The following is a 24,774-nucleotide window of genomic DNA, read 5'->3' on the forward strand; positions in this document are numbered from 1 at the left end:
CTCCTGTGATTTCCAGCTATGTGACCTTAGGCCTATTTAACAATTCGAGGCCTATACCATGGGAATAGTAGTGGACCTGTCTCATTCAATGAGATAATTTTGTTCAGTAAATAGACTGGCATCTGGCCCAAAGCAGGCATTCAGTGAAGGTGCCTGTCTCATTATTTGAGCTACTGCTTTATGCAGAGATTGTGTCTATTCTTAAGGACTTTGGTTCCCTTGCATTGCTCAGGACAGCTTGTCTTCTATGGCTATTAAAGGTGGTGCTTGGGCAGACCTTTAATCCTTTTTCTCCTAATGGGGAGCTAGAGTCACATCCCCCATAACCTACATCACAGAAGCTGCATATAGTGTTCCCCAGGTGGGGAATTTGCAGTGACACCTGAGTGGTGCAGAAAGGGCTGGAAGGCTACTTAGAACTCCTCTAATTCAGGAGCTCACCTTACAAAAGGGAAAACTAAGGCCCAAAGAAGGGAAGAGAGTGGCCTGGTAGGGTTGCTGTTCTTCATTTCAAAGTCCTTCCTTTTCCACGTCCATATTCTCAGACCTACCCTGTCAATCCAGCCCATACCTCTCCCTGAAAGCCTTCTCCACATGCTTCTTGCTTCCTGGCATTTCTGTTCCCCATCCTCTCCCTTTCAGTCTCCTGGTGCAGTATTATGATTTCTGAAAGCTTCCTGGCCTTTCCACCTCTACCTTTCCCCTGCTTCATCCCAGACTGTTTTCTTGCTAGGATGATCTCACCACTATCCCTGCTTGACAAAACTCTACCCATCCTTTAAAATAGAAGGTCAAAACTGGTAGCCAGTGGCCAGATGTCACCAGTAGATGTGTTTTGTGAATTCAGGTAAGTTTGTGGGTTTTTTTCTTTTTAATTGAGATAGTATTTTAAAAATATCAGATTTCCCAAGAAAAGCTCAGATACTTTTTTCTCTTTCAGTGAGAGAACCTGTGTTTTTGCCTGTGGAAATTAGTGGCAGTTAAGGAGCATTTTCCCTGCCTGGCCAGCATCACTTCTTGTTAATAAGTGCTTTGCCCTGCCAGTGTTTGGGTTTGTGACTCCTGTTTTAAGACATTGTTTAAATACTATCGCTTCCGAGAAGCTTCCCCTGCCCTTGTCTCACTTTTCCAAATGTATCTTCTCCTTGTTTATGCCTCTAACACTCTGCTCATGCCTCTTCTATAGCATAGATGGAATTCTGTCCTGCTTATTGTTAGTTTTAGTGAATAATACTTATCATCTATCAAGTGCTTACTAAGGGGCAGGGCACAGGGCTGAGTGTTTCATGGACATTTTAATCTCCAGGCCTCAGTACGACCTGTGTGAAGTGTATTATTATCTCCAATCTACAAAGGCAGAAGCCCAGAGAGTGTAAGTGGCTTACGCAAGGTCACACAGCTGGTAAGTGGCAGAGAAAGGATTAAAGCCATCAACTACCCAGCCTCAGTGCCTGTGTTTCCTCCTGTTTTATACTGATGGATCTCTCTCAACACGCTGAAAGCTATGGGATAGACAGGAATATAATTCCCTAACCACCCTACATTAAAGGCTTTCAGACTGCATACTATATCAGGGGGACTAACTCTGATTCATTTTCCCCAGTTAAACAAGTATGTGATAATGATATTACAGATCATGACAGTGTTTTGAGTACTCACTACATGCCTGATGCTGTGCTGGACATTTACCCTGCAACCTCATTTAATCCCCACAACTGCCCTGTATGGCAGGATGTATGATCCCCATGTCCACTTGAGGAATGGGAGGCTCAGTGAGGTCAGGTGTCTTGACCAAAGACATATAGCCTCAAGTGGACAGGATTTGAACATGGATCCTTGTTGACTCTCAGTTCTGTACTTTTTCTTCACCTATTACAAGCTCTCTCATGTTTTTGAATCACTTGTTTCCTATAAAGGCAATTAGCCCATTAATAAATTCCATAAGCAAAGCCCCCTTGTTTGCTTCTCTCCAGCTGTACAGATGCCATGGCACCTATTTCAGCCACTGATTCTTCTGTAGACTCTTTCTGAGTGATTACTCTGTGTTAAGTATTAGGTCAAGGCCTGGGTGCAAAGATGACTGACAAACCAAGGTCTGTGTTAAGAACCTTACCATCAAAGTGGGGTTGGGTAGGCAAGCCATCTGGGCTCCTTTCTGGACCATCCCCATGGATAAGGCAGGAATGCCAACCAGTAGTTTGCCTGCAGCATCTTGACAGAAAGCCTGATCACTCTGCCTGCATGAACAGAAATGAGTGAGGATATCCTGCATGTGCATTGGTTTTCTTTCACTGACTTTCCCCCAAACATTTATCAATTTAGGGTCTTTTCTGAGCTGAATGATCACAGTCATTGTTTGCTTACAAAGATATATCCCCTGTGACAATGTGCTAATTCTTTCTTTTCTCAAATAGAGGCAGATCAATGACATCTATGCTTAAAGACTCTTTGGAAAGTGGGCAATATTGTTTAAGAACCAGTAGTTCTTAAACTTGAACATGTCTCAGAATCTGTCTGAAGAGTACACAGATTGCTGGGCCATACCGTTAGAATTTCTGATTCAATAGGTGGAGAGAGGGGCACGGGAAAGGATGCTGTGAATGTGCATTCTCACAAATTCCCAGACGAAGCTGCTGCTGCTGGTTAGGGGACCCCCTTGAGAACCACTGGTGTGAATATCAGGTGTTACTGTTTTTACTAATTCTGGTTATGAGTTAAGTATTTATTAAGTGCCAGCCACATGCCAAACCCCAGTTGGGAATTACAGATAATTGGCTAAGTGAGACGTGAAGCAAAGAGCCTAGTGAGGGAAATGGGAAGGTACATGCAAAGGAATTGTTAAGTGGAGTAATTTATTGTAATACATGCTATGAAGGAAACAAACTTGGAGCCGAGAGGAATACCAGGGACAGGTGGGAGGCAGACAGCTACTTTAAGGGGATTCAGAGGGGCCTTTTGGAGGTGGTGACATTTATGTTGAGACCTGATAGGTGAGAAGATGCTTGTTGTTTGAAGGGTTTGGAAAGGGTAGGAGAGAAACAGGCATGGTAGAGGAGAAAGACCAGATTCTACAAGGGCCAGGGAAGGTCACAGTGGCACGGGATATTGTTGAGGGTTCAGGGAATGGCTGGATAAAACAGGACCCTTGTCAGTCAGGAGAAGGAGTTGGGGGTTTTATCTGCAAGGTAATAGAAACCATATTGCCTCTTTGAAAACTATATTTTGATTTTGGAAGTCAGTGCTTGTAGGTGTAAAAATTCCTTAGTCTGCTCAATTGTAGGGTTTGGGCTCTCTCCACCTGTAGTACAAAAAATAGAAATGGTAATTCATCCTCAGCTATCACTGAGGGTGGGAATATGCATTGGGGGCATTGATGGGAGGGAACAGGAGGGATGCTCTCTGTGCACATGTGCACACACACATGCACATGCACACCTTACAACACATGCAGCTCCAAACCATGAGCAACATGGTTGGTGATTTGTGTCCTTTGTTCTCACCTTTGGAAACTGGAGCTGCTTTTCTTACACTAGAGGGGATGCATCTGCGTGGAAAATGCTCTTTCCATGCTCACCTTTGCCTTTGAAGAGGTCAGCCTGGTTGCCAAACGTTGTAAGTTAAATCTTAGCAGGAATGGCTATAAGCAAAGACTGAGCCACGAATCAGAATGGGAACTTGTATTATTAGCTGTCCTGCTTTTCCTTCTCTCTGAATCAAAGCAGAAGATGCCACCAGGCCAGGTGTCTCTGTCCATACCTCAGTGCTCCCGAGTGTCAAGGAGTTCCCATGGCCATCTCGTTCAGAACTGTTTTCTCCAAGATGTTCTCTTTCTTTGCCATAGAGTGGAGTGAGTTACACTTTTTTGAATCATCCAGATGAGAACATGTTCATGATGGTTTCTACAGCATTGGGAGTTCCTGCTTTTTTTGGTCAGGTCTGCTAGAGTTGTAAAAGGACGCTTTCTGGACATTAACTTTGTAGCAAAAAGGGGTAGAATGAGGTTGGCAAGGGAAGAAACAGTTTTGATGTAATAAAAATAGGATTGTTCAGAGCTGAGATGAGAGCTTTCTTACTGTTTGGTATTCAGATGAAATTTAGTTTGGAAGTCACATCAGCGAATATTATGTTTCTTCAGAACCTCGGCTGTGTTTTCCATCAGGGGGCATCTTTATTTCACTTAACTTGTGCAGCAAGCTGAAAAACCATAGATGGTTTTAGCTTTGTGTCTTTTTTTTTCTTTAGACCTACAGGTACTCCAGCCATTCAAATATGTTTTTAGTGTCTATTCTGGAACTGTAAAGAAATGATTTTGGACAAGGGCAAACATTTTGCGGCACCTACTCCACACAGTCCCTTTCTTTTCTGTGCTTACTTGCCTTGGCACTTAATTTGTTACTGTGTATTAGAACATTTCCCTGTCGCCTCTGAAACTGTCTCATAGGCAAGGCTTTTAGAACCTGAAATTTTTTTAAACACGAAACAGGATTATGGATTAATCTCAGGCAGGGAAGTCCCTGGGGGCAATGTAACCTGACAAGTAAGACTCTGCTCTTGGCAAGCTCCTTTTGGGGTCGCCCTCTGTTCCTGCCGTTGACCTAGTGGACGAAAGAGTGGATGTGTGTGTGAGTCTAGGCATGACTTCTCTAAAGATCAACATTTGTACACACTGGAGTCACCTTTTATACATAGTGCTACTGACATTAACCAGAGAAGTGGGCCTGACAGCCCCAGCCTTAAAGCCAGCACGAGAGTGGCTCGGCTGTGTGCACACGGTTTATCTGAAGGGATTCAGCACATTACACAGCCTAATTGTGTTTCGTCCAAAAGGAACTATTGCCCAGATAGAGGCGCCTCTAAGGTTACTGAGTGTGACCCATCAAAATGGGGTATTCATTTCCATATATGTATAGTTGTTAGATATTTTAAATACCAAGAATGTTTCTCTCCTGAAGTCCAGATGTCATGATCTCCTTATAGATAGTTATAACAGTATTAATTCTTAAAGAAGGGAGAGGAGAATTATTTTTAAACAAGGTAATTTACATATTTGAGAAATCATAAAAGAAAGAAAACATCCCAGCAGAAGCATTCAGACCCTTGAGTGAACATTTGGTGGTCAAGCAAGGAATCCAATGTTTTCACTTACATTTGTCTTGAGACTATTTAATACCAGGGTTATGTTTAATCACTTTATATGGGACTAGACTGTGATCTCATATTAGTAATGAAAATCGTGATTTTTTTTTATCTGAAAAGAGCTACTTGGAGAAAGGATCACTTATTTTGAAACTAGAGTTCCAAGGCATAAATTGTAGAAAACATTTTGTGGGGAAAACATAGATATCTACAAGTACTTGGTAAAGCCTGGGATTTAATATGTGAGTATAAATTGTCCTGTCAACAGAGCACTTTCCATCACAACTGTGAAGTTTTGAAGAACAAAGTGTCACACGTTAAGATGTGAGTAGTTTTTCTCTCTGCTCGGATTAACAGTGAATGCTCCCAGTGTGTTAGGGTAATTGAGAAAAACAAAAGTTGCTGCTTTTAAGCATGAAAATTATGCTCGGCAGGATGTGTACTTCAGTTGTTTTTATAGGAATAGGCTGGATTTGACCCTTGCCATCCACCCACTGTCCACTGGGCTCCCTTGGGACCAATACACAGCCCCTAACAGGGACTGGGGGACAATCTCCGGTGCAGAGCCAGGTGAGAAGCAGAGTAACTGGTCCTGGGAGCCCAGTGTCATAACCCCACTCTCATTAGTTCAGATGGACGGCCAGAAAGGAAAGTCTCAGTCCCTGGAGAGCAGGGAGGATGTTGAGCAGCACACTGATGACTGCTGGGATTGGAAGAGAGGCAGAGTTTAGCGGATCTGCTGTTGTGATCCCGTGGATACCTAATTCCACTTAGAGATGGAAGGAAAGCGGATAAACCCTCCATCAAGCTTGAAAGTGCAGTTCTGTTCTGTCTGTCAGCCTCACTTATGTGGCATCTCTCAAACTCATCCCCAGTCACTCTGTATGTGGAGAGAGCTGACTGTTTGGGTGGGCGTCTTTGTTCCAAGTCTTCTCTTTATGAAGCGGTTTTCCCAAAGTTAACCAATTAAGAATTGTTTTTTTCCATGCAGCAGTAATCGCTCTGAAAGGAGGGAGCCAAGTCGCTGTGGGGGATGCTGTGCCCCAGGGACACATTTCGGAGGATTTCCTTCTCCTGAAGCCACAGGGTCAACATAAAGCCCTATAAAATGTTTTAAATAAAGAAGAAATTGAAGCGGAAGATTTCATTCTGGCACTTTATGTCTGGTTTTTGCTTTCCTCCCACTGAGGAGCTAACCAAGCCAGAAGTCTGGAGGATGTATTTAGTTTGAGGATAATGAAGCTTTACTGTGATTTTTTTTTTACTTACCTGGATTATAATTATAAGGAAACCATACCTTCCAGTGGCCTTTATGGGTTAGCCTATGATGCACTGATAGCTATTATTGAACATAGCATTTTAAAATTGTGTGTGTGTGTGTGTGTGTGTGTGTTGGTTTGTTTTATAAAAAGGGGACCACAATTATGATATTGTAATCACTTGACTCTTAAGGAAATCACTTTCACATCCTAATTCAGTAGGTATCAACCCATTGATTTGAATGCTGATGGTTTTGCCTGCGTATGTGGTTGACATTGGGACTGGAAAGCATTTACAACATGAGCATTCTCTGCTGACATCCTCATAGTCATGACATTTTGGAGAGGATTCTTCCTCAGGATAATGGGAATGGCCTCACCTTATGTGAGCCTTTCCCGTCTCCCCCAGTATTTGCTCTCACTGTCCTTTTCCCAGCTGAAGTGGGCGCCTAATATATATGACATACACTTAAAATTGTTTTAACCTTTAATTTTTACATAATGGTAGATTCATATACAGTTTTCAGAAATAGTAGAGAGGAATCCTGTGTAACCTTTACCCAGTTTCCCCCAGTGGTAACATGTTGTACAACTACAGTACAGTATCACAACCAGGGTATTGGCACTGATGCAGTCCAATTACAGAACACTTCCACTGCCATAAGGATCCCTCACACTGCCTTTTTATAACTGCATTCAACTTCTTCTCCTTCCTCAGCCCTTATCCCTGGCAAGCATTAATCTGTTCTCCATTTGTATAATTTTGTCATTTAAAGAACATCGTGTAAGTAGAATTACATAGGATGTGGCCTTCAGGGATTGTTCTTTTCAATTTCATAATTTACTGGTGAATCCTCCAAATTGTTGGTTGTATCAATACTTTGCTTCTTGCCATTGCTGAGTAGTATTCCACAGTATAGATATGCCACAATCTGTTTTACTATTCACCAGTTAAAGGAAACGCTGGTTGTTTTCAGTTTTTGGCTATCAGTAATACAGCTCCTATCAACGTTCAACACAGGTTTTTGTGTGAACGCAAGTTTTTATTTCTCTGACGTAAATAATTAGATTACCGTTGCTGGACCATATGGTAGTTGCATGCTAAATTTTATAAGAAACTGCCAAATTGTTTTCCAAAGTCGTTGCGCCACTTTACATTCCTGCCAGCATTGTATGAGGGATCCAGTTTCTTGGTATCCTCACCAGCATTTGATGTCGTCACTACTTTTAATTTTAGCCATTCAGATAGGTGTGTGGCCATATTTCATTGTGGTCTTAATTTACAATTCTCGAATGGCTAGTGATATAGAACGTTTCGTGTGTGCCTACTTGCCATCTGCATGTTCTTTTTAGCAAAATAGTCTGTTCGTGTCTTTGTCTATTTTGGAATTGTATTAGAGATTTTACTGTTAAGTTTTGAGACTTCTTGACTATAGTTTAGTGCAATATCTTTTTGTTGTTCATTTGTGGATGTCCAAATATTCTAGCACGACTTATTGAAAAGGCTATCTATCTTTTACTCCACTGAATTGCTTTTGCTCCTCTGTCAAACATCACTGGAACATTTTCATGTATGTCTATTTCTGTGTTCTATTCCGTATACTGACCTATGTGTCTGTCCTTCTGCCAATATTACTGGTCTCGGTAACTGTAACTGTACAGTAGCCTTAATATCAGGTAGAGTGATTTTTTCCACTTTGTTCTTCTTTGCCAGTATTGTTTTAGCTTTCTGGATCCTTTGTCTTTCCATATCAATTTTAGAGTAAGCTTATCTATGTCTAAAAAAAAACAACTTGCTGATATTAAAAAACAAATGTTTTTAATGTTTATTTATTTTTGAGGGGGAGAGGAGCAGGGAGAGAGGGAGACAGATTATCTGAAGCAGGCTCTGTGCTGACAGAAGAGAGCCTGATGCGGGGCTTGAACTCACGAACCATGAGATCATGACCTGAGCTGAAGTCAGATGCCTAGCCAACTGGGCCAACCTGGCACCCCTAAACTTGCTGAGATTTTGATAGGAACTACATTAAACATGCACATCAATCTTGGAAAGGTTGACATACTTACTATGTTTAGTCTTCTAATCTGTGAACGCTCCATATTGCTCTCTTTATTTAAATTCTCTTTGATTTCTTTAATCAGAATTTTGTAATTTCCAGCATATACATCCTATACATGTTTTAAGTTAATACTTAAATATTTCATTTTTTGAAATGATTATAAATGGTATTTGCTTTTTAATTTTGGTTTCCACATATTTACTATATGTATATATACACACACACACATATATATATATATATATATATATATATATATATATAATGATATTTGTGTGTTGATCTTGTATTCTGCAACCTTGCTGAACACATTTGTTAGTTCTAGGAATTTTCTCAGGATTTTCTGCATAGACATTTCATTAGCAAGTAGTGATAGTTTTGTTATTTTCTTTCTAATTATTATGCTTTTCATTTATTTTTCTTGCTTTAGTGCAGTGGCTAGAGCTCCAGGTATTCTGTTGAATAAGATAGGTAAGAGCAGGGGCACCTGTGTAGCTTAGTCAGTTCAGCGTCAGACTTTGGCTCAGGTCATGATCTCGTGGTTCATGAGTTTGAGCCCCACGTTGGGCTCTGTGCTGACAGCTCAGAGCCTGGAGCTTGCTTCAGATTCTGTGTCTCCCTCTCCCTCTCCCCCTTCCCTGCTCATGCTCTCTCTCTCTCTCTCTCTCTCTCTCTCTCAAAAATAAAATAAGCATTAAAGAAATGAAAAAAAAAAGAAGGGTAAGAGCAGATATCCTTTCCTTGCTTTTGATCTTAGAGGAAAGCATTCAGTCTTTTATCATTAAGTATGATGGTAGCTATAGATTATTTTTGGTAAATGTTCTTTATCATGTTAAAGAAGTTCCCCTGTATTTGGCACATATATTTTGAAATGCAATTTTATATTTTTACAGTGATTAGGTATGTTATATGACATAGTTGCCTTTAAGAAAGGGAGATTATTTTTGGTGGGCCTGATCTAATTAGTGAGCCCTTAAAAGGGGGTGGGCAATTTCTGAAGAAAAAGAGTCAAGGCATGAGAAAAATTTGATGCAAGCGTGATTTTTCTATTGCTGGATTTAAAAATTTGAGTGGGCTATGTGACAAGGAATGAAAATGGTCTCTAGGAGCTAGGAGTGCTAAGGAGAAGGGAACTTCACACCTACAACTGCAGGAAACTGAATTCTGCTTCAACTGCATAAACTTGGAAGAGGGTCCCCCTGAGCTCTGGCTGAGAAGGTAGCCTGCTGTATCTCAGTTTCAACCTTGTGAGGCCCTGAGTGGAGAAACCAGCCACACCATGCTTCCTGTCTGGACTTCTGACCTATGGAACTGTCAGCTGTCAAGTTGGTGGCAATTTGTTACATAGTAATGGAAAATTAATAACAAAAGTCAAGTAAGATATTTTGGAACAGCACTGGAATCAAAGCAGTATGGTGAATATTCTACTCCAGTGACTCAAATGAGACCCAGGTCTATTCACTAAATTATGTTCATCCATATATCTTTGGCTTCTGGTTGTATGCTAGATGCTGTGTTCAGGCCTGAGGACACAGAGGAGAATGAGCCAAGGTCTTTGTTTATTTATTTGTTTGTTTGTTTGTTTGTGTTTAACTGTTGAGGGTCTCATGGCCCACATCATCTCAATATAGCCCCATCTAACAATTGTCTTATTATATTTGTACTCAGCAGCCAGACTCACATTCTGGGAAGGAGTAAGACATCTACAATTCTTAGGTAAATCCCGTATCTTTTCTGAACTTGAGTTACTCATCAGTTGAATGATCTGCTCCTTTGGAAGTATGTCAGGATCAAATGGGTTTTAGGAAACCATATTATTTAAATCAGACGTAATGATTACTTTTCCACAGTATAGTTTCTTCTCTTCTTTTCTCTCTCTTGGCATTCCTCCCACAATTATTTATTGACCCTATACTGTGTGTTTGAGCAGATGCTGGGTCCAGTGGGAGGATCAAGGATGCATTGGACTCCATATGATCGAGGACCAAGGTGACATACAGAGAGGCCACTACCTATTGCTCAAGGTTGATGGAACTGTGATGCAAGGGGCCTGTGGGTACCAGGAAAGGGCTTGGAGTCAGGCTTGATTTGGGTGATTGAAATATGTCATCATCGACAAGGATCTCCTGCAAAGCCAAGCCAGTAGGAGAATTCAGAGGGAAAGAGGCCCCCTTCTTTCATTCTTCCTCCTTGGAAATGCCTCAGAATTGTTCCCTGCATCACAAGAAAGTAGGTCTGTTTGAGAACATTGCCCTGATTTGTTGAATAGCAATGAATAGACCTTGCTAATAGAGGTGGCTTAGTGGCATGAACAAATGGTTCTGGCTTTTTAGGGCCTGACAACTAATTTTGAGTGATGCAGAAACAAAATAATAATAACAGAATTAGAAAATGCTGCACAAACACAACACAAAACAAAACAAATGAAAAAACAACCATACTGGACTTCCAAAACCCATAGGAAATTTCTTAAGGACCAGTAATGAAATGAACAACATTCAAGCACATTGTGGGGTAGGGTGAGGTGGCGGGAATGACTGTTGACAGCTCTGGAGTCACCAACACTCAAACACTCCCTGGTGAACCGGGATTATAATCAGCATAAATCTAAGTGACTGTCAAGGGGCAAAGCAGCCATGCCCGGAAGTGTGGCCTGAGTTAAGATTATTTTGGCTGAGGTAGCTGCCACTGTAACTGCCACCAGAGGGCCCCACCCTGCTCTAGACTTCTGCTTTATAAATCTCCTTTGGAGACTGGTTTACCAGCAACCAATTGTTCAGTGGGAACAGTAGTACTTTCTGCAGAACTTTCTTGGTTGCAATTTTCAAAACAGTGTTCTTTTTACATTAGTAATTCATATTTGCAACAAAAATACAAAGAAGAATATAACAGATTACCTGAAATGTCTGTGCCTAGAAACAAACCCATCATTAATATTTTGATGTGCTTCCTTCTAGTCTTTTTGTTTTCTGTGAATATGCATTTAAAACCCCACATATGGTTTGGATTGTATTGTATTTTCTATTTACTAACTTGCTTTTCTCACTTAGGAATTCGTGAACCTCTTTCCTTTACATTTACAGTATTTAATATCTGTCCAACATCTCAACAATTGGATGCCTCTAATTTACTCTCCGGTTTCTTTGTAACACACACACACACACACACACACACACACACACACACACACACATTCGAATTTATTTAACTCATTTATTTGCAAGGTATATTTATATGTATGCATTTGTATTTATATATGTGTCTATACATATACATACACAATTTTTCTGATTTTTATAAACAACACTATGATGAACATGTTTATTGTATCCTCACAATAATTTCCTCTGGGAACATCCCTTAGGATATCCTTAGAATAAATTCCTAAGGTGGAAACACTGGATCAAATGGTAATTCATGAATTATAGTGAATTTAAAGGAATTTAAAAGTTTTTATCAGATATTTAAAAAAGGTAAACTTTCCACAAAGATTGAAATAATTTCTAAATACTGGCTCTTTTCATTACAGTAGCCATTAGAATTGGCTATTAAATTTTAATTAAGATTAAACTGCATTAAAAATTCATTTCTTAAGTTGCACCAGTAATACTTCCCGTGCTCTATTGCCACATGTAGTGACATGTGTATTGGACAGTGCAGATTAGAACCTCACCATCATTATAGGAAGTTCAGTTGGATAACACTTCTCTAATATCTTCATGAGTTCCTTCATGGTTGTGTTTGGAATTCAGCTAAGTTAGACTAAAATATGAACAACACATATTTTGAGGGTGATTAATTTGTTTGTTACAGATTTTGTAGTAAAAATTTTCACCATTCCATTGAAGATGAAAAATACTGTGTCTTTCTGAAAATGTAAGAAGATGGAAATTCACTTTTTTCCTTGCTTACTTCTCCTCTACTAGGCTGAATAAACTAACATCACTATTGATACTGATTACAGGTTACTGCATGCTTGCTATGTGCCCATTATGTAACTATTACAACTCAGGTATTCTTCTCAAGGAGCCCAGGAGGTACAATTATTATCCACATTTTACAGAGAAGGAAACTGATGTAAACAGAGGTCAAGTATCTCTTACAAAGTCATACAGCTAGCACATGGCTGGATCCTGATTGGGACCTAAGCCTTCTTGCTTCAGGGTTCATAGTCTTAACCACTAGCTATACTGCTTCCAAGAATGTCTGGGACTGTTAAGGAAAAGACCAGCTCTTTGCCATGCTGCAGAACTGTGCACACGTAAAGTAAAGAATGCTTTCCAATTGTTCAAGAAGTACTACACCAAAAAATAAACAGAAACTCATCTACACAGTCTTTTTATCAAGGAGGTTCCAATGAGCCTAGTCCGATCTGGAATGAAGAATTCTCAGGACATTGTAGAGAAACTTTTCTTCATTTGTATTCTAACACTGTTTGATTTAACAGAATCTAAGTCAGATGTATGCATTGTACACATTTCTTCTCTATCCATCTTCTTGTTATGGTGTGAAGTTTTGTTAATAAGCCCGGGAAAAGAAAAGGGAAAAGGGAGAATTTAAAATGCAGTCAAAACCAAAGAGCTTGAACCCAAACACACTCATTTGATGTGGGTGTTTGTTTGCTGCTGAAGGATCAGAGGTGACACATTTAAGCAAAGCTCCTAGATGCTTTAACTTCAGCAAGGAGGAAACAAATCCCAAACACAATCTTGAGGGTGGCCAGGTCCAGGCAGACAGCAGTCTGAGCATTTTCAGTTTCAACCATTTCCAAAAGGTGTCACTCTAAGGCAGCAGTGGGGAGGTGGGAAGGAGGTGGAGATAGAAATGTCAGATAAGAGTAATTGGAAAAATAAGATTAGGAGCCTCGTTTTAACAGCTCCTTTGCTCACAACATCACTGTCTGAGATGTTCTTGCTGTTGAGGAGAGAGGTTTCAGGTTTATCAGGGTGACCTCTGTGCCCAGAGGAGAGCTGGGCTAGGTCCTGGCTGTTCCCACAGGACCAATTCACATTCCAATTTGGCTATAACCTGGGATATGGGGATTTCATTGGCTCTGTGTTATGGTGCAAACTGAGAACTATGATCTTCTTGCACTCAGGATGAGTGAAGACAGAAAGCCAGGATGGATGGTGAAGTCTAAGGCCAAAGAGCCTGTGTATTTTTAAAACATGGTTTAAAAAACTTAAAAATTACAAATCATTAACACAAAATAGACACTAACTCAATACTGACTTACGATTTAAGAAAAAAAATTGTTTTATCAAAATATTTAAAGATCAGTTCTTGCCAAGCAGGCCTCATGAAAAGCACGAGATGTTGCCACGTGTCAGAAAGAGACACACAGAACCCAGAGTGGGGCTCTTGGCAGATAACTGAGAGAAAAGCTGGTTTTCAAATATTTAGTTAAACAACACAAATGTATGTGTAAGTCTAAGTCGACACATGTTAATGATTTAAGGTCTTAAACAGGTTTTTTATTTTATTGTTTTAAGACTCCACTGTTCACTTTAAAAGTTCCGACAGTTTCTCCAGAGCTGGGTGTAAGCACTGGACTCTAGTAATTCATTTAACGGCTTCATTATTTTTTTTAACTGTTTATTTATTTTTGAGAAAGAGAGAGAAAGAGAAAGAGAGAGGGAGAGAGAGATAGGGTGTGAGCAGGGGAGGAGCAGAGAGAGAGGGAGACACAGAATCCAATGAGGGTTCCAGGCTCCAAGCTGTCAGCACAGAGTCTGACGCGGAGCTCGAACTTGTGAACCATGAAATCATGACTTGAGCTGAAGTTGAACGCTTAACCGACTGAGCCAGCCAGGTGCCCCATGGCTTCATTATTCTTAAAGTGTACAGAGTTATGAATTATTTGAATACAGTTGAATAGTCCTGGTAATTCAACAATTTTATAATCTGCCACATGGAATGACTAATAAAATCAGAAATGACACACAACTATATAAGTTTTTTTAAATTGGTGTGCCCCTGTGGCCTAGTAGACATCTAGCTTGAAGAAACCTTTAATTATTATTTTCTAGATTTGTAACACCAAGCTGATATATTTTAAAATGTAATCCTAGCTTTCTAGGTATAGGATCAGAATTTTGGTCTTGACGTATTTCGGGACTTTTTAGGAAATTGTTTTAAATTGGAACATCTTGAGACTTGCAAAAGACTTCTGAGGTTGCTGTGAATTCTGTTTTCATCGGAGGTGGCATTTTAGGAATTAAACAGCTTTCTAAAAAAAATGTTTCCCCCAGCAAATATTATGGTCTGGTGAATTATCAATAGATGTACTTCTAAAAGAAGCAAATGCTGTGTTAAGTCGAGACAAATGTGTTGTGTTCCTGCTGGACTTCTCAAAAGCGGTTATTGATTCATAATCACTGTAATTCTCCAAGTAGTAATTCCCTAATGAAGAGGACCACAAGGCCCCACAGCCTGGGCAACCAGCATTCATTTTTTCCTTCCTCTTCAACAAGCCACTCCCACTCGACTGATTTAGGGAGGCAGACCATGAGGCCTAGGGCAGGATTGGCTCTTGTTTTACTCTTGCTTATCACTCAGTACTTTTCTTTAATAGCTTTTTTTTTTTTTAAATCACAATTGTGATTAAATAGTTTTTTCATTTAAGCCTGCCTGCCAAACCAGACTGCTTCTGAGGGGGAGCCTGTCACAAGTGTCCAGCAGAGTGCCTGGCCCATAGGAGACATCCAGTGAGGTGGTGGAAGGAAGGAGGGAGTATACATCTTCCAGGTCCCAGGGCAGAGCATGTGGACTACAGAGCAGGACAAAACCCTGGCTTGCTTGTACCCCAGGTCAAAGCTTGGGACACTTTTATTGTGCCATCCTGAAACTCAGGTTTCTGGGTGCTCTTAGTGGCTGCCAGGGTTACAGTGAATGTGGGACTCCCTTGCATTCAAGATCTGGGTAACTGAGCCCTCTCATCTCCATAGCAAAGAGAAGGTGCTTGAGGCAGCAGAGAGCAAGACCTTGAAGGGTGTTTGGTGAGGATGATGGCAAGGGGACCACTGATTTATGGGGTAGGAAAGTATCAGGTTCGGACTTACACTTCATCCATCATTGCACTAAGTGAGTCAAAGGAGGGCGTTTCAGAATCATGCCTTTGCATTCCCCTTCCTTCCATTCTGTAGGTATTTATTGAGTATGGATGCTAGTGTTGTGTCAGGGGCTGAAGGCACTTCCAAAGAAGACAGAGATGTGGTCTTTGCCCCCCAGGGGATTATGATCCAGTGGTAGCAATTAAGCATACACATGAAAAGTTGTGCAGAAATGTGAAGTGGTATTTGATTAGGTGGCATAAAGTCAAGTGTCGACAGTAAGAACTGGTATTTGGTACTTGGGTTGGACTAGAGACAATGGTAACTGTCATGTACTGGACTTTTCCAGGGTGTCCAACACAGAGGGCTGGATGCTTTATGCTCTTGCCAATCCCGTGCAGTAGTTTCCATCTCCTTCCCATTTTATAGGGGAGGACCTGCAGATTTAGAGAGACGTCAGTAATATCCAGGGTATCTAGACTAGGCTGCACTTTGGAATTACTTTGAAATCATCTGCAACTTTAATAAAATATAAAGCCTGACTCCCATCCTCAAACACTGGGATTTAATTGGTGGAGATGCAACCATGACATCAGGATTTTTCACATCTTTCCAAAGGATTCTAATGTGCAACAAAGTTTAGGAAGCACTGAGTTAAGATTGGCCTCAGGTTGTAGAGATCCTATTGTGAAACCAAAGCTTTAACCAGGTATGTGCTTTTCAGAGCTCCAGTTTTTAATTGCTGTATCCTGTGAAATGACAGAACTTAAAAGATGGAAGATTTCAGTAACTGGAGCGGGTCAACATAGGGCAGTCCAGGGGTGTGCATGTGTGCATGTGCGTGTGTGTGTGTACGCGGTTGAGGGTAGGTGACAGGAAGCAAAAAATTTGAACTCACTAATAATTAAACATAAAATGGGTTGAATCCTTACCAGGCACTGTATTAGTAAGAGCTGACATTTCTATGACATCAAGTACTAAGCATTGTTCTTAGGGTATCACAGATGTTAACCCATTGAATCTTTATAAAAGTCCTGTGAGCTAGGGTCTGTTACTACCCTTATATCACAATTGAGGGGCCTGAGGCCCACTGAACTTTTATAATTCAGAGTGACACAGATAGTGAGTGGTAAGCTATTGCCTGAATTCTGTTTCATTAACATTACTACCTCTTCTTTTAAGAATGTAGTGGTTTCATATTTGCCATTGCCAGTGTCTGCACTAAGAACTTTACATTCATTGCTTCACTTAATACTTGTAGTAACTCTTATGAGAAATAATTTTGTTACAGATGAGAAAACTCAGACCCTTTCCCAAGGTTTTATGACTCATATATGGTAAAACAGTATGTTTAGTACAGTCTGGCTTCATAATCATGCTTTTAATCATTCTCAGTATTTTAAAATATGTTAAACTTTTTTTAAAAATTTGAAATTAAATCCTGAGTGGAATTCTATATATAAAACAAATACAAGTAGAACGACTCCCTGTGAATGTGGGATGGTGGACAAAGATCCCTGCTAATTCACACTCCTCTTCCCATGCCATTGATCTGTTATCAGGCCACAGGTGCCCTTGGGAAACGCTGGGGCTCTAGGGAACACAATTTGAAGGCCACTACTGTGGGTAATTGGGAGCTCCTTGAGTTGTTGGAGCCAGACCAGTGATATTTTTGACAAAATATTGGTGGTTTAGGCATATTGTTTTGGCAGTAGGCATAAGTTGTGACAGTGAGTCCTGTGGGACACCTTTGAATCCCAGACCTAAGGGATCCAGTTCAAAGACACATTCAAACACACACAGTCAAGACAGCTGAAAAAAATCAAAAGGGTAGTCTAATTCTTCAATGTGTGTCTTTGGAAAACATTGAAGGGGCCCCAGGAATAACCCATAGTGACTTTTTCCTCCTTCCCTTTTTCTCTTCTTTGCAATTTCCTTATTTTGCCCTTAAAATAAACTTCTCTCTGTCCCAAGTCTCAAGGATCATTCTTCTTCTTTCCCCTCTGACTTCTTTCTCCCACTTTTTATTACATAGAGCACCGTAGCCTGTGCTTCAAAGTCCTGTACCTTTGTGCTCAGTTTCTCAAGTTTACTTTGCTACCCCTTAGCTAATTCCACATCCTAAAATCCAGCAATGGACCTCACTGAGAGATATACTATGATGGGGGAGAAGCTGATCAAGCAAAGCCATGTCTTTATTTAGGATAGGGGTAGAGACAAAGGCTAGGAACAGACACACATGCGCACACACACACACACACACACACTCACGCAATTATTTTCAACCCCTCCAGAAATGTGGGAGGGGAAGAGGCCTGAGCTTGTGGCATCAAAAATAATGATAAAAGGAAATGATAGATCCCAGAAGTGTTTCCAAAATAGAGTTATTAAGGCTTGATAATAAATGGAAAATAAATGAAGAAAGAGAAGAAAGAAACAAATGTAGTTCTGAGGTCTTAAACATGAGAGACTGAGAAAAGGTTAGGGTGTTGGACCTGTGGGTGTGTTAGGGAGTGGCAGGTTGGGAGGGCAGGAGTGGGTAATAAGGATTTGGTTTAGGCAGGTGTGCATGGGTCATGAGTTGGCTTTTGATCATAATGAATCTAAAGTGATGTTAGGACATTCAAATCAAAGTGATCAACAGGTGGTTAGGTATATGTAAAAGAGGTCAAATGAGTAAAAGATAAAGTTTGGGAAGGTATCTGCATATAGGTGAGAGCCGTGGAGACAGACCTCAATTCTCCTCCTAAGAATCCACATGGATGAAGAAAATGTCTCTACTAATGAATAATAAGAGGAAGGATCCAATTATAGACTACAGGAAGATGAAGAATTTACAAAAGAAACATGGGAAGTAGGTTCCCAATCTAAAAGAGAGCTTCAGAGAACCCAAGGGAAGAGTTGGTTTTAAGAAAATGAGGGTGGATATGACCCCTGTGTTTACAAGAGACTATTTAAAAAAATTTTTTTTAATTTTATTTTTTATTTTTTTTAAATTTATATCGAAATTAGTTAGCATATAGTGAAACAATGATTTCAGGAGTAGATTCCTTAGTGCCCCTTACCCATTTAGCCCATCCCCCCTCCCACAACCCTTCCAGTAACCCTCAGTTTGTTCTCCATATTTATGAGTCTCTTCTGTTTTGTCCCCCTCCCTGTTTTTATGTTATTTTTGTTACCCTTCCCTTATGTTCATCTGTTTTGTCTCTTAAAGTCCTCATATGAGTGAGGTAATATGATTTTTGTCTTTCTCTGACTGATTAATTTCACTTAGCACAATACTTCCTCCAGTTCCATCCACGTAGTTGCAAATGGCAAGATTTCATTCTTTTTTGATTGCTGAGTAATACTCCATTGTATATATATATACCACATTTTCTTTATCCATTTATCCATCGATGGATGTTTGGGCTCTTTCCATACTTTGGCTATTGTTGATAGTGCTGCTATAAACATCGGGGTGCATGTGTACCTCCGAAATAGCACCAAAAGTTTCTATCTTGCTTGTATGATGTGGGTTGGCTTTGGGCTTCATTGTGGTTACTCAGGGACTCAGGCTGAAGGAGGCATCATCTGAAACATGCTTCTTTAGTCACAGAGAAAAGGGAAAGTTGGGGTTGAGTACTAGCACTTAAATTTTTCCACCTGGAAATGACATTATTTTATTGGCCAAAGACCCACCCCAGTTAAAATGGAGAGGGGAACATCCCCAAAGGCAAGGGAATTAAAAGCAAAAATGAACTGTTGGGACCTCATGAAGATAAAAAGCTTCTGCACAGCAAAGGAAACAGTCAACAAAACTAAAAGGCAACCAACGGAATGGGAAAAGATATTTGCAAATGACATGTCGGGCAAAGGGCTAGTATCCAAAATCTATAAAGAGCTCACCAAACTCCACACCCGAAAAACAAATAATCCAGTGAAGAAATGGGCAGAAAACATGAGTAGACACTTCTCTGAAGAAGACATCCGGATGGCCAACAGGCACATGGAAAGATGCTGAACATCGCTCCTCATCAGGGAAATACAAATCAAAACCACACTCAGATATCACCTCACGCCAGTCAGAGTGGCCAAAATGAACAAATCAGGAGACTGTAGATGCTGGAGAGGATGCAGAGAAACGGGAACCCTCTTGCACTGTTGGTGGGAATGCAAACTGGTGCAGCCACTCTGGAAAACAGTGTAGAGGTTCCTCAAAAAATTAAAAATAGACCTACCCTATGACCCAGCAGTAGCACTGCTAGGAATTTACCCAAGGGATACAGAAGTGCTGATGCATAGGGGCACTTGTACCCCAATGTTTATAGCAGTGCTTTCAACAATAGCCAAATTGTGGAAAAAGCCTAAATGTCCATCAACTGATGAATGGATAAAAAAATTGTGGTTTATATGCACAATGGAATACTACGTGGCAATGAGAAAGCATGAAATATGGCCCTTTGTAGCAACGTGGATGGAACTGGAGAGTGTGATGCTAAGTGAAATAAGCCATACAGAGAAAGACAGATACCATATGTTTTCACTCTTATGTGGATCCTGAGAAACTTAACAGAAACCCATGGGGGAGGAGAAGGAAAAAAAAAAACGTTAGAGTGGGAGAGAGCCAAAGCATAAGAGACTCTTAAAAAACTGAGAACAAACTGAGAGTTGATGGGGGGTGGGAGGGAGGGGAGGGTGGGTGATGGGGATTGAGGAGGGCATCTTTTGGGATGAGCACTGGGTGTTGTATGGAAACCAATTTGACAATAAATTTCATATATTAAAAAAATGAAATGAAATGAAATGAAATTAAAAAAAAGGGAGAGGGGAGTGTGGCCCTACCATGTGCCCCAAAGAAGGAGAACTGGAATATGTGAGCCACAACAGGGAAAATATTTCTTTCTTTTTAAAGCTCCCGCTGTGGTAGCAAGGGAAATAGTTTGTGGAACTCCAGGCATTTAGCAGAGGAGGTATCATGGGCATCACCTAGGAAGCTGCAGCTCAAAGAATCAAGTGGTCATTTGTACAGAATCACAAGGAGAAACAGTGTCTGTGTGAAGACTAGAACTATGTACCTGACGCCAGTAGCCCCAATGGTCCTCAGTGTGCCATGCTCACTGGCCTGGGGTATGTGAATTTGGAGGAGTGGGAAACCTTGGCCTGGCAAACTGTTGGAGACTCTGGTGCAAGCTGTTGAGAATAGGAGTCTCACCTCACACTAGGAGTTATTGATGTTGGAAGCCAATGGCATCTCCATCAGTAAAAACGCTGGACTGCAACTCTTAGGTGCCCATGTTTCTCTATGTGGTTATTGCTGAAATGGCCAGGGAAGTCTGCAAGTCATTACCTTAAGGTGTAATTGTTACAATTGGGTTAATATAAAACTAGCTGGGGCTGGCCCCAAATAGTACGGTGGCAGGTGAACTAAGAACTGGGAAACCCAGTTGAGTAGCTCTGTGTCTATGGATTGTAGACAGGTCAGCTTCAACTTCATGAGAGAGAGATTTAGCAAGTGAGAATCCTGGATACTCTCCCTGTTCTCTGGGATCAATAGTGCATTTGAATAGAGAGCGATTTATGAAAGGAAACAGGGACATGAAGACACAGGCCATCCCATAGAGGGTTAGACAGACTGAATCTTTGTTGGTACTTGGAATGACCATAATTCTGATATTTTTTTACATTGCTATCAAAAATGGGGGCAGAGGGAAAGGAGGAAAAAACCTTTTTCAGTCTCACCAAGCACTTCTTGATAGAAGGGCTGCTAGTCATATTTATAATATTCTATAAATTTATATGAGAAACAAATTATGATTGCTTTTTAAATTTTGTATGTTTCTAAAGTTAAATAATAATACTATTCTACAATTAAGCAGGTGTAGTTCTGGGACTTTCATGGTTAATCCTCATATTCCTTGCTTTTTAAACTCTTTGGTTTTGGCTTTGATTTACATCCTATGGTTATCAAATTCCTCTTTTTATCAGGGAAAATGGAGGGTTTTCTGAATCTTAAAAGCATGTGATTTACCTTGGATGTGAACTATAATGCTTATTCTGAGTAAATTCCATGTAAAACTGAAGAAATTGTGTAGAAAGTCTTTATGAATTGGAACTTAACATGTCATTGACACATTTTGAAGGGCTTTCTGTTGACTTTAGTGATGGATGATCCCATTCTGCCAAGTTCAGCTGGAAGGAGGGTGGCTTAGAAACCCAAACATCAACTTTGGAATCTAGAAACTTCCTGGAACCATGGTTTTAAATCAGCAGGGTGGATGCGGCATGCATCTGTGCAAGGGATGGCATTTCACTGGCTTGCTCCACGGAAGTCTCTGGTGCAGAACCATAAACACCAGCCCTTTTTGTTGTGTGTTGGCTTTTAAAAGTCCCCAATGGTTTGGGGAGGATAAAGCCTTGCCTTGGGGCTCCCTGGTCCAATTTTTTGGGACCTGGCTAAAAATCCTGGATATTTGATAGTCTGGCTTATTTCTATGGTGTATTAGCACCCTATAAAAGTTACATGTCATTTATTTCAAGTTTAGAACCCTCTCAAACTTCAGGGGCAAATCAAACTTGAACCTTTTGTGGCTGGAATTCTGTTTACCTTTGGCCAAACCTTGCTTCCTGAAAGTGAGGCAGGGATGTGAGGTGAGAGGGGGCTCCTGAGGCCCCTTGGACATCAAATCGCTTTTGCCAAACAAGGTTTTGATAGGTTAAAACATGAATGAATCTGAAACACGTAGATTAACTTCCTGTCAGAATACTCTGGGGCCTACACACAAAAGTATATTGTGCTGGGCAAATGCATTTTGAGTGTTGCCTTCCGCCAACTGTGAGGCAGTATCTGAGACTTTTGCCAAACACAGGTTGAAAATGGGTCAAGCCAGTTACCTTCTACTTCTAATAAATATATTAAATAGTTTCTATAAAGGTTATTGGACAATCCAATTGAAAGAGGACCTTAGAGAAATTTGCATATTTCTTGTGTTTGAAACATTTATTTTCAACCAGTGACAAAGAAGCTCTAAGATACAGTACCTGTTCAAGAATGGCTATGATTCCTTTGTGTCTGTTGTCAGAATACAGACTTGCAAAGAAGGCCTTGTGCTTGAATGAAGGAGAAATAATGCGCCATGTTCCCTGTACCTTTCAGATAGAGGAACTGATGAATGCATTGGAGAAGACCAGACAGGAACTAGATGCCACCAAGGCACGCCTGGCCTCCACACAACAGTCCCTGGCTGAAAAAGAAGCCCATTTGGCTAACCTCCGAATAGAAAGGAGAAAACAACTGGAGGAGATCCTGGAGATGAAGTGAGTATTCATTTTTGTTTTCCTACATTCTCTTTCCTAACTTTTCTTTCGGGATGGGGAAGGGAAGGCTAGAGAAGACGAAGACAGAGCTTGAAGAAAGAATAATTTAGCCAACACTTGACTATTCATTTCTGTAACCATGCTTCTTATTCTTTCAATATAGCTTCCATGTCCCAATTTGCACATTCTTCATATTTGTTATTCAAAAAAAGTCCAGCATTAAATTTTGTGTGTCTGTGTTTTGTGGACTGCGCTGTTATTCTTAGATTTGTCTCAAAGGTTTGAGCTGGCTAAGAGACAGAGGCCTCGTTAAGCACAATAGTAATTTGAGTGCTGCTCAAAGTTAATTGGAAACCTTTCTGAGGAGGTATTTCCTAATTGTGACTATAACTTTGCTAATTATATTCTTTTCACATGTGTACAATGCATAGCTTGTGTTGGCTTTCAGAGTCTCAAGGTTGGCACCTCTTTGTTTAGAAAGCAAGGACTCTGATTTGCTGGGCTGATAAAAACACACTTGGAAATCCCCCTGCTACTTCCTCCTCCTCACCTGAGGGTAGGGTAGGTAAGGGGTAGGGGGAGACTGGAACCAATCTTTCTTTGATTTAATCAATAAAGTGTGGCCTCCTGCTGGGCAGTGATCCTTCCTGTGGGCCTATGACACACCCATCTCTACCTAGCTCTTATTTCATTCTTACAATGAAATAATAGCACCATGGAAGAACAGAGGAAAGAAAATTACTCAAAGGTTTTAGAAATAATGACTTGCTCTGGATCTGTTCCTAAAGAAGTAGGCAAGAAGCAGGATCTCTCTATAGGTTAAGATGAAATGATCACTAAGATATAATTTAAATTTAACTTCCTTCCACAGTAAGGGAAACATACATAATTATGGCATCTTAAGCCTGTAACATAGACTTTGAAATTGGTGGCTAGGTATAGAAGCATGACCTTATCCTGACCCCACAAGTCTTACACATGGTTAACATTAAACACAGAAAGCTTAGATCATGGAAAATATGGAATGAAATATTTTGAAGGATTTAATAATGAGGACAAAACTTTTATTCCTTGTCAACTACCTCAGTTTCTCCAAGACCAAAGAGTAGTTTTTTTCCTGTATGAACTCGCCTTTTTCCTAATAAAGTAATATGTAATAAAAATAGATGTTATTATCCTCAGTTTAGAAGTAAGGGAACTGATGTTTAGAGAGATTTCAAGTAATTTGCTTAAGGCCATCTGGCCAGGATTAAAACCAAAATCTTCTACCTCAGGTTCCCTTTCTACTATCTTATTTTCTCATGGAGCTTATGTGAATTCCACCAAGCCTGGAACTTTCATCAGTTTGAGTCACTATGGTTATCATACTGCCTAGAACAGTTCTTAGCATATGGTAAATGCTCAGTAATTGTTTATTGAATGAGTGAATAGATTGAAGGTGAAAAGTGGATTTTACATAGCTAAGAAGAAAAGTATTTTAAACATCTGTGACATTACTGGCTTGATCAATAATTTATTAACAATAACAGTACATTGATACCATCAGCCTTTATTCTTTTCCATTCACCAGTCCCACTTTCTGCCTCCTTGTATGTTGTGATGTATAAAGTTCAGCCTAGATTCTCTCATTGTTCTCCAGCTATTCTCAGATTAACTCTGTATCTCCTGGAGTGATTTATTATGCCTTTTGAAGGAGACTTCCATTACTTCCTGTTTATAAAAAGGACTTATACTTTCAACATTTCCAGAGAACAAATAATGGTGAAGCATCTTGGTTTGGCAGTCATCAGACCTAGGTTGGAATCCTGTAGCTTCCACTTGGCGGCTGTATGGTTTAGGGGAAATGACCTTAACATTGCTGACCCTTCTGTTTCCTCCCATAATGACTTTCATGGAGTGGTTGAGAGGAGAGGCACTCAGGAGGGCTTGGCACATGGAAAATGATATATGTGTATAAATGACGCTATCAGC

The 24,774-nt window shown here is 40.3% G+C and overlaps 1 protein-coding gene across 12 annotated transcripts in view; it reads left to right on the top strand.

The window, feature by feature from the left end:
- ERC2 (ELKS/RAB6-interacting/CAST family member 2) overlaps nt 1-24,774 on the top strand; it is a 936,036-nt gene that overhangs the window by 545,769 nt on the left and 365,493 nt on the right. For all 12 annotated transcript variants that reach the window (XR_009260858.1, XR_009260859.1, XR_009260861.1 and 9 more), the window contains one exon: nt 22,643-22,803. Coding sequence is in view for 8 of the 12 variants with exons in the window: in XM_058726510.1 (XP_058582493.1) it covers nt 22,643-22,803 (161 nt within the window). In the remaining 4 variants the exon portion in view is untranslated. The remainder of the gene's footprint in view (nt 1-22,642; nt 22,804-24,774) is intronic.

Source organism: Neofelis nebulosa, chromosome 4 (assembly GCF_028018385.1).
Source record: "Neofelis nebulosa isolate mNeoNeb1 chromosome 4, mNeoNeb1.pri, whole genome shotgun sequence".
In the NCBI taxonomy this organism is placed as follows: Eukaryota; Metazoa; Chordata; class Mammalia; order Carnivora; family Felidae; genus Neofelis; species Neofelis nebulosa.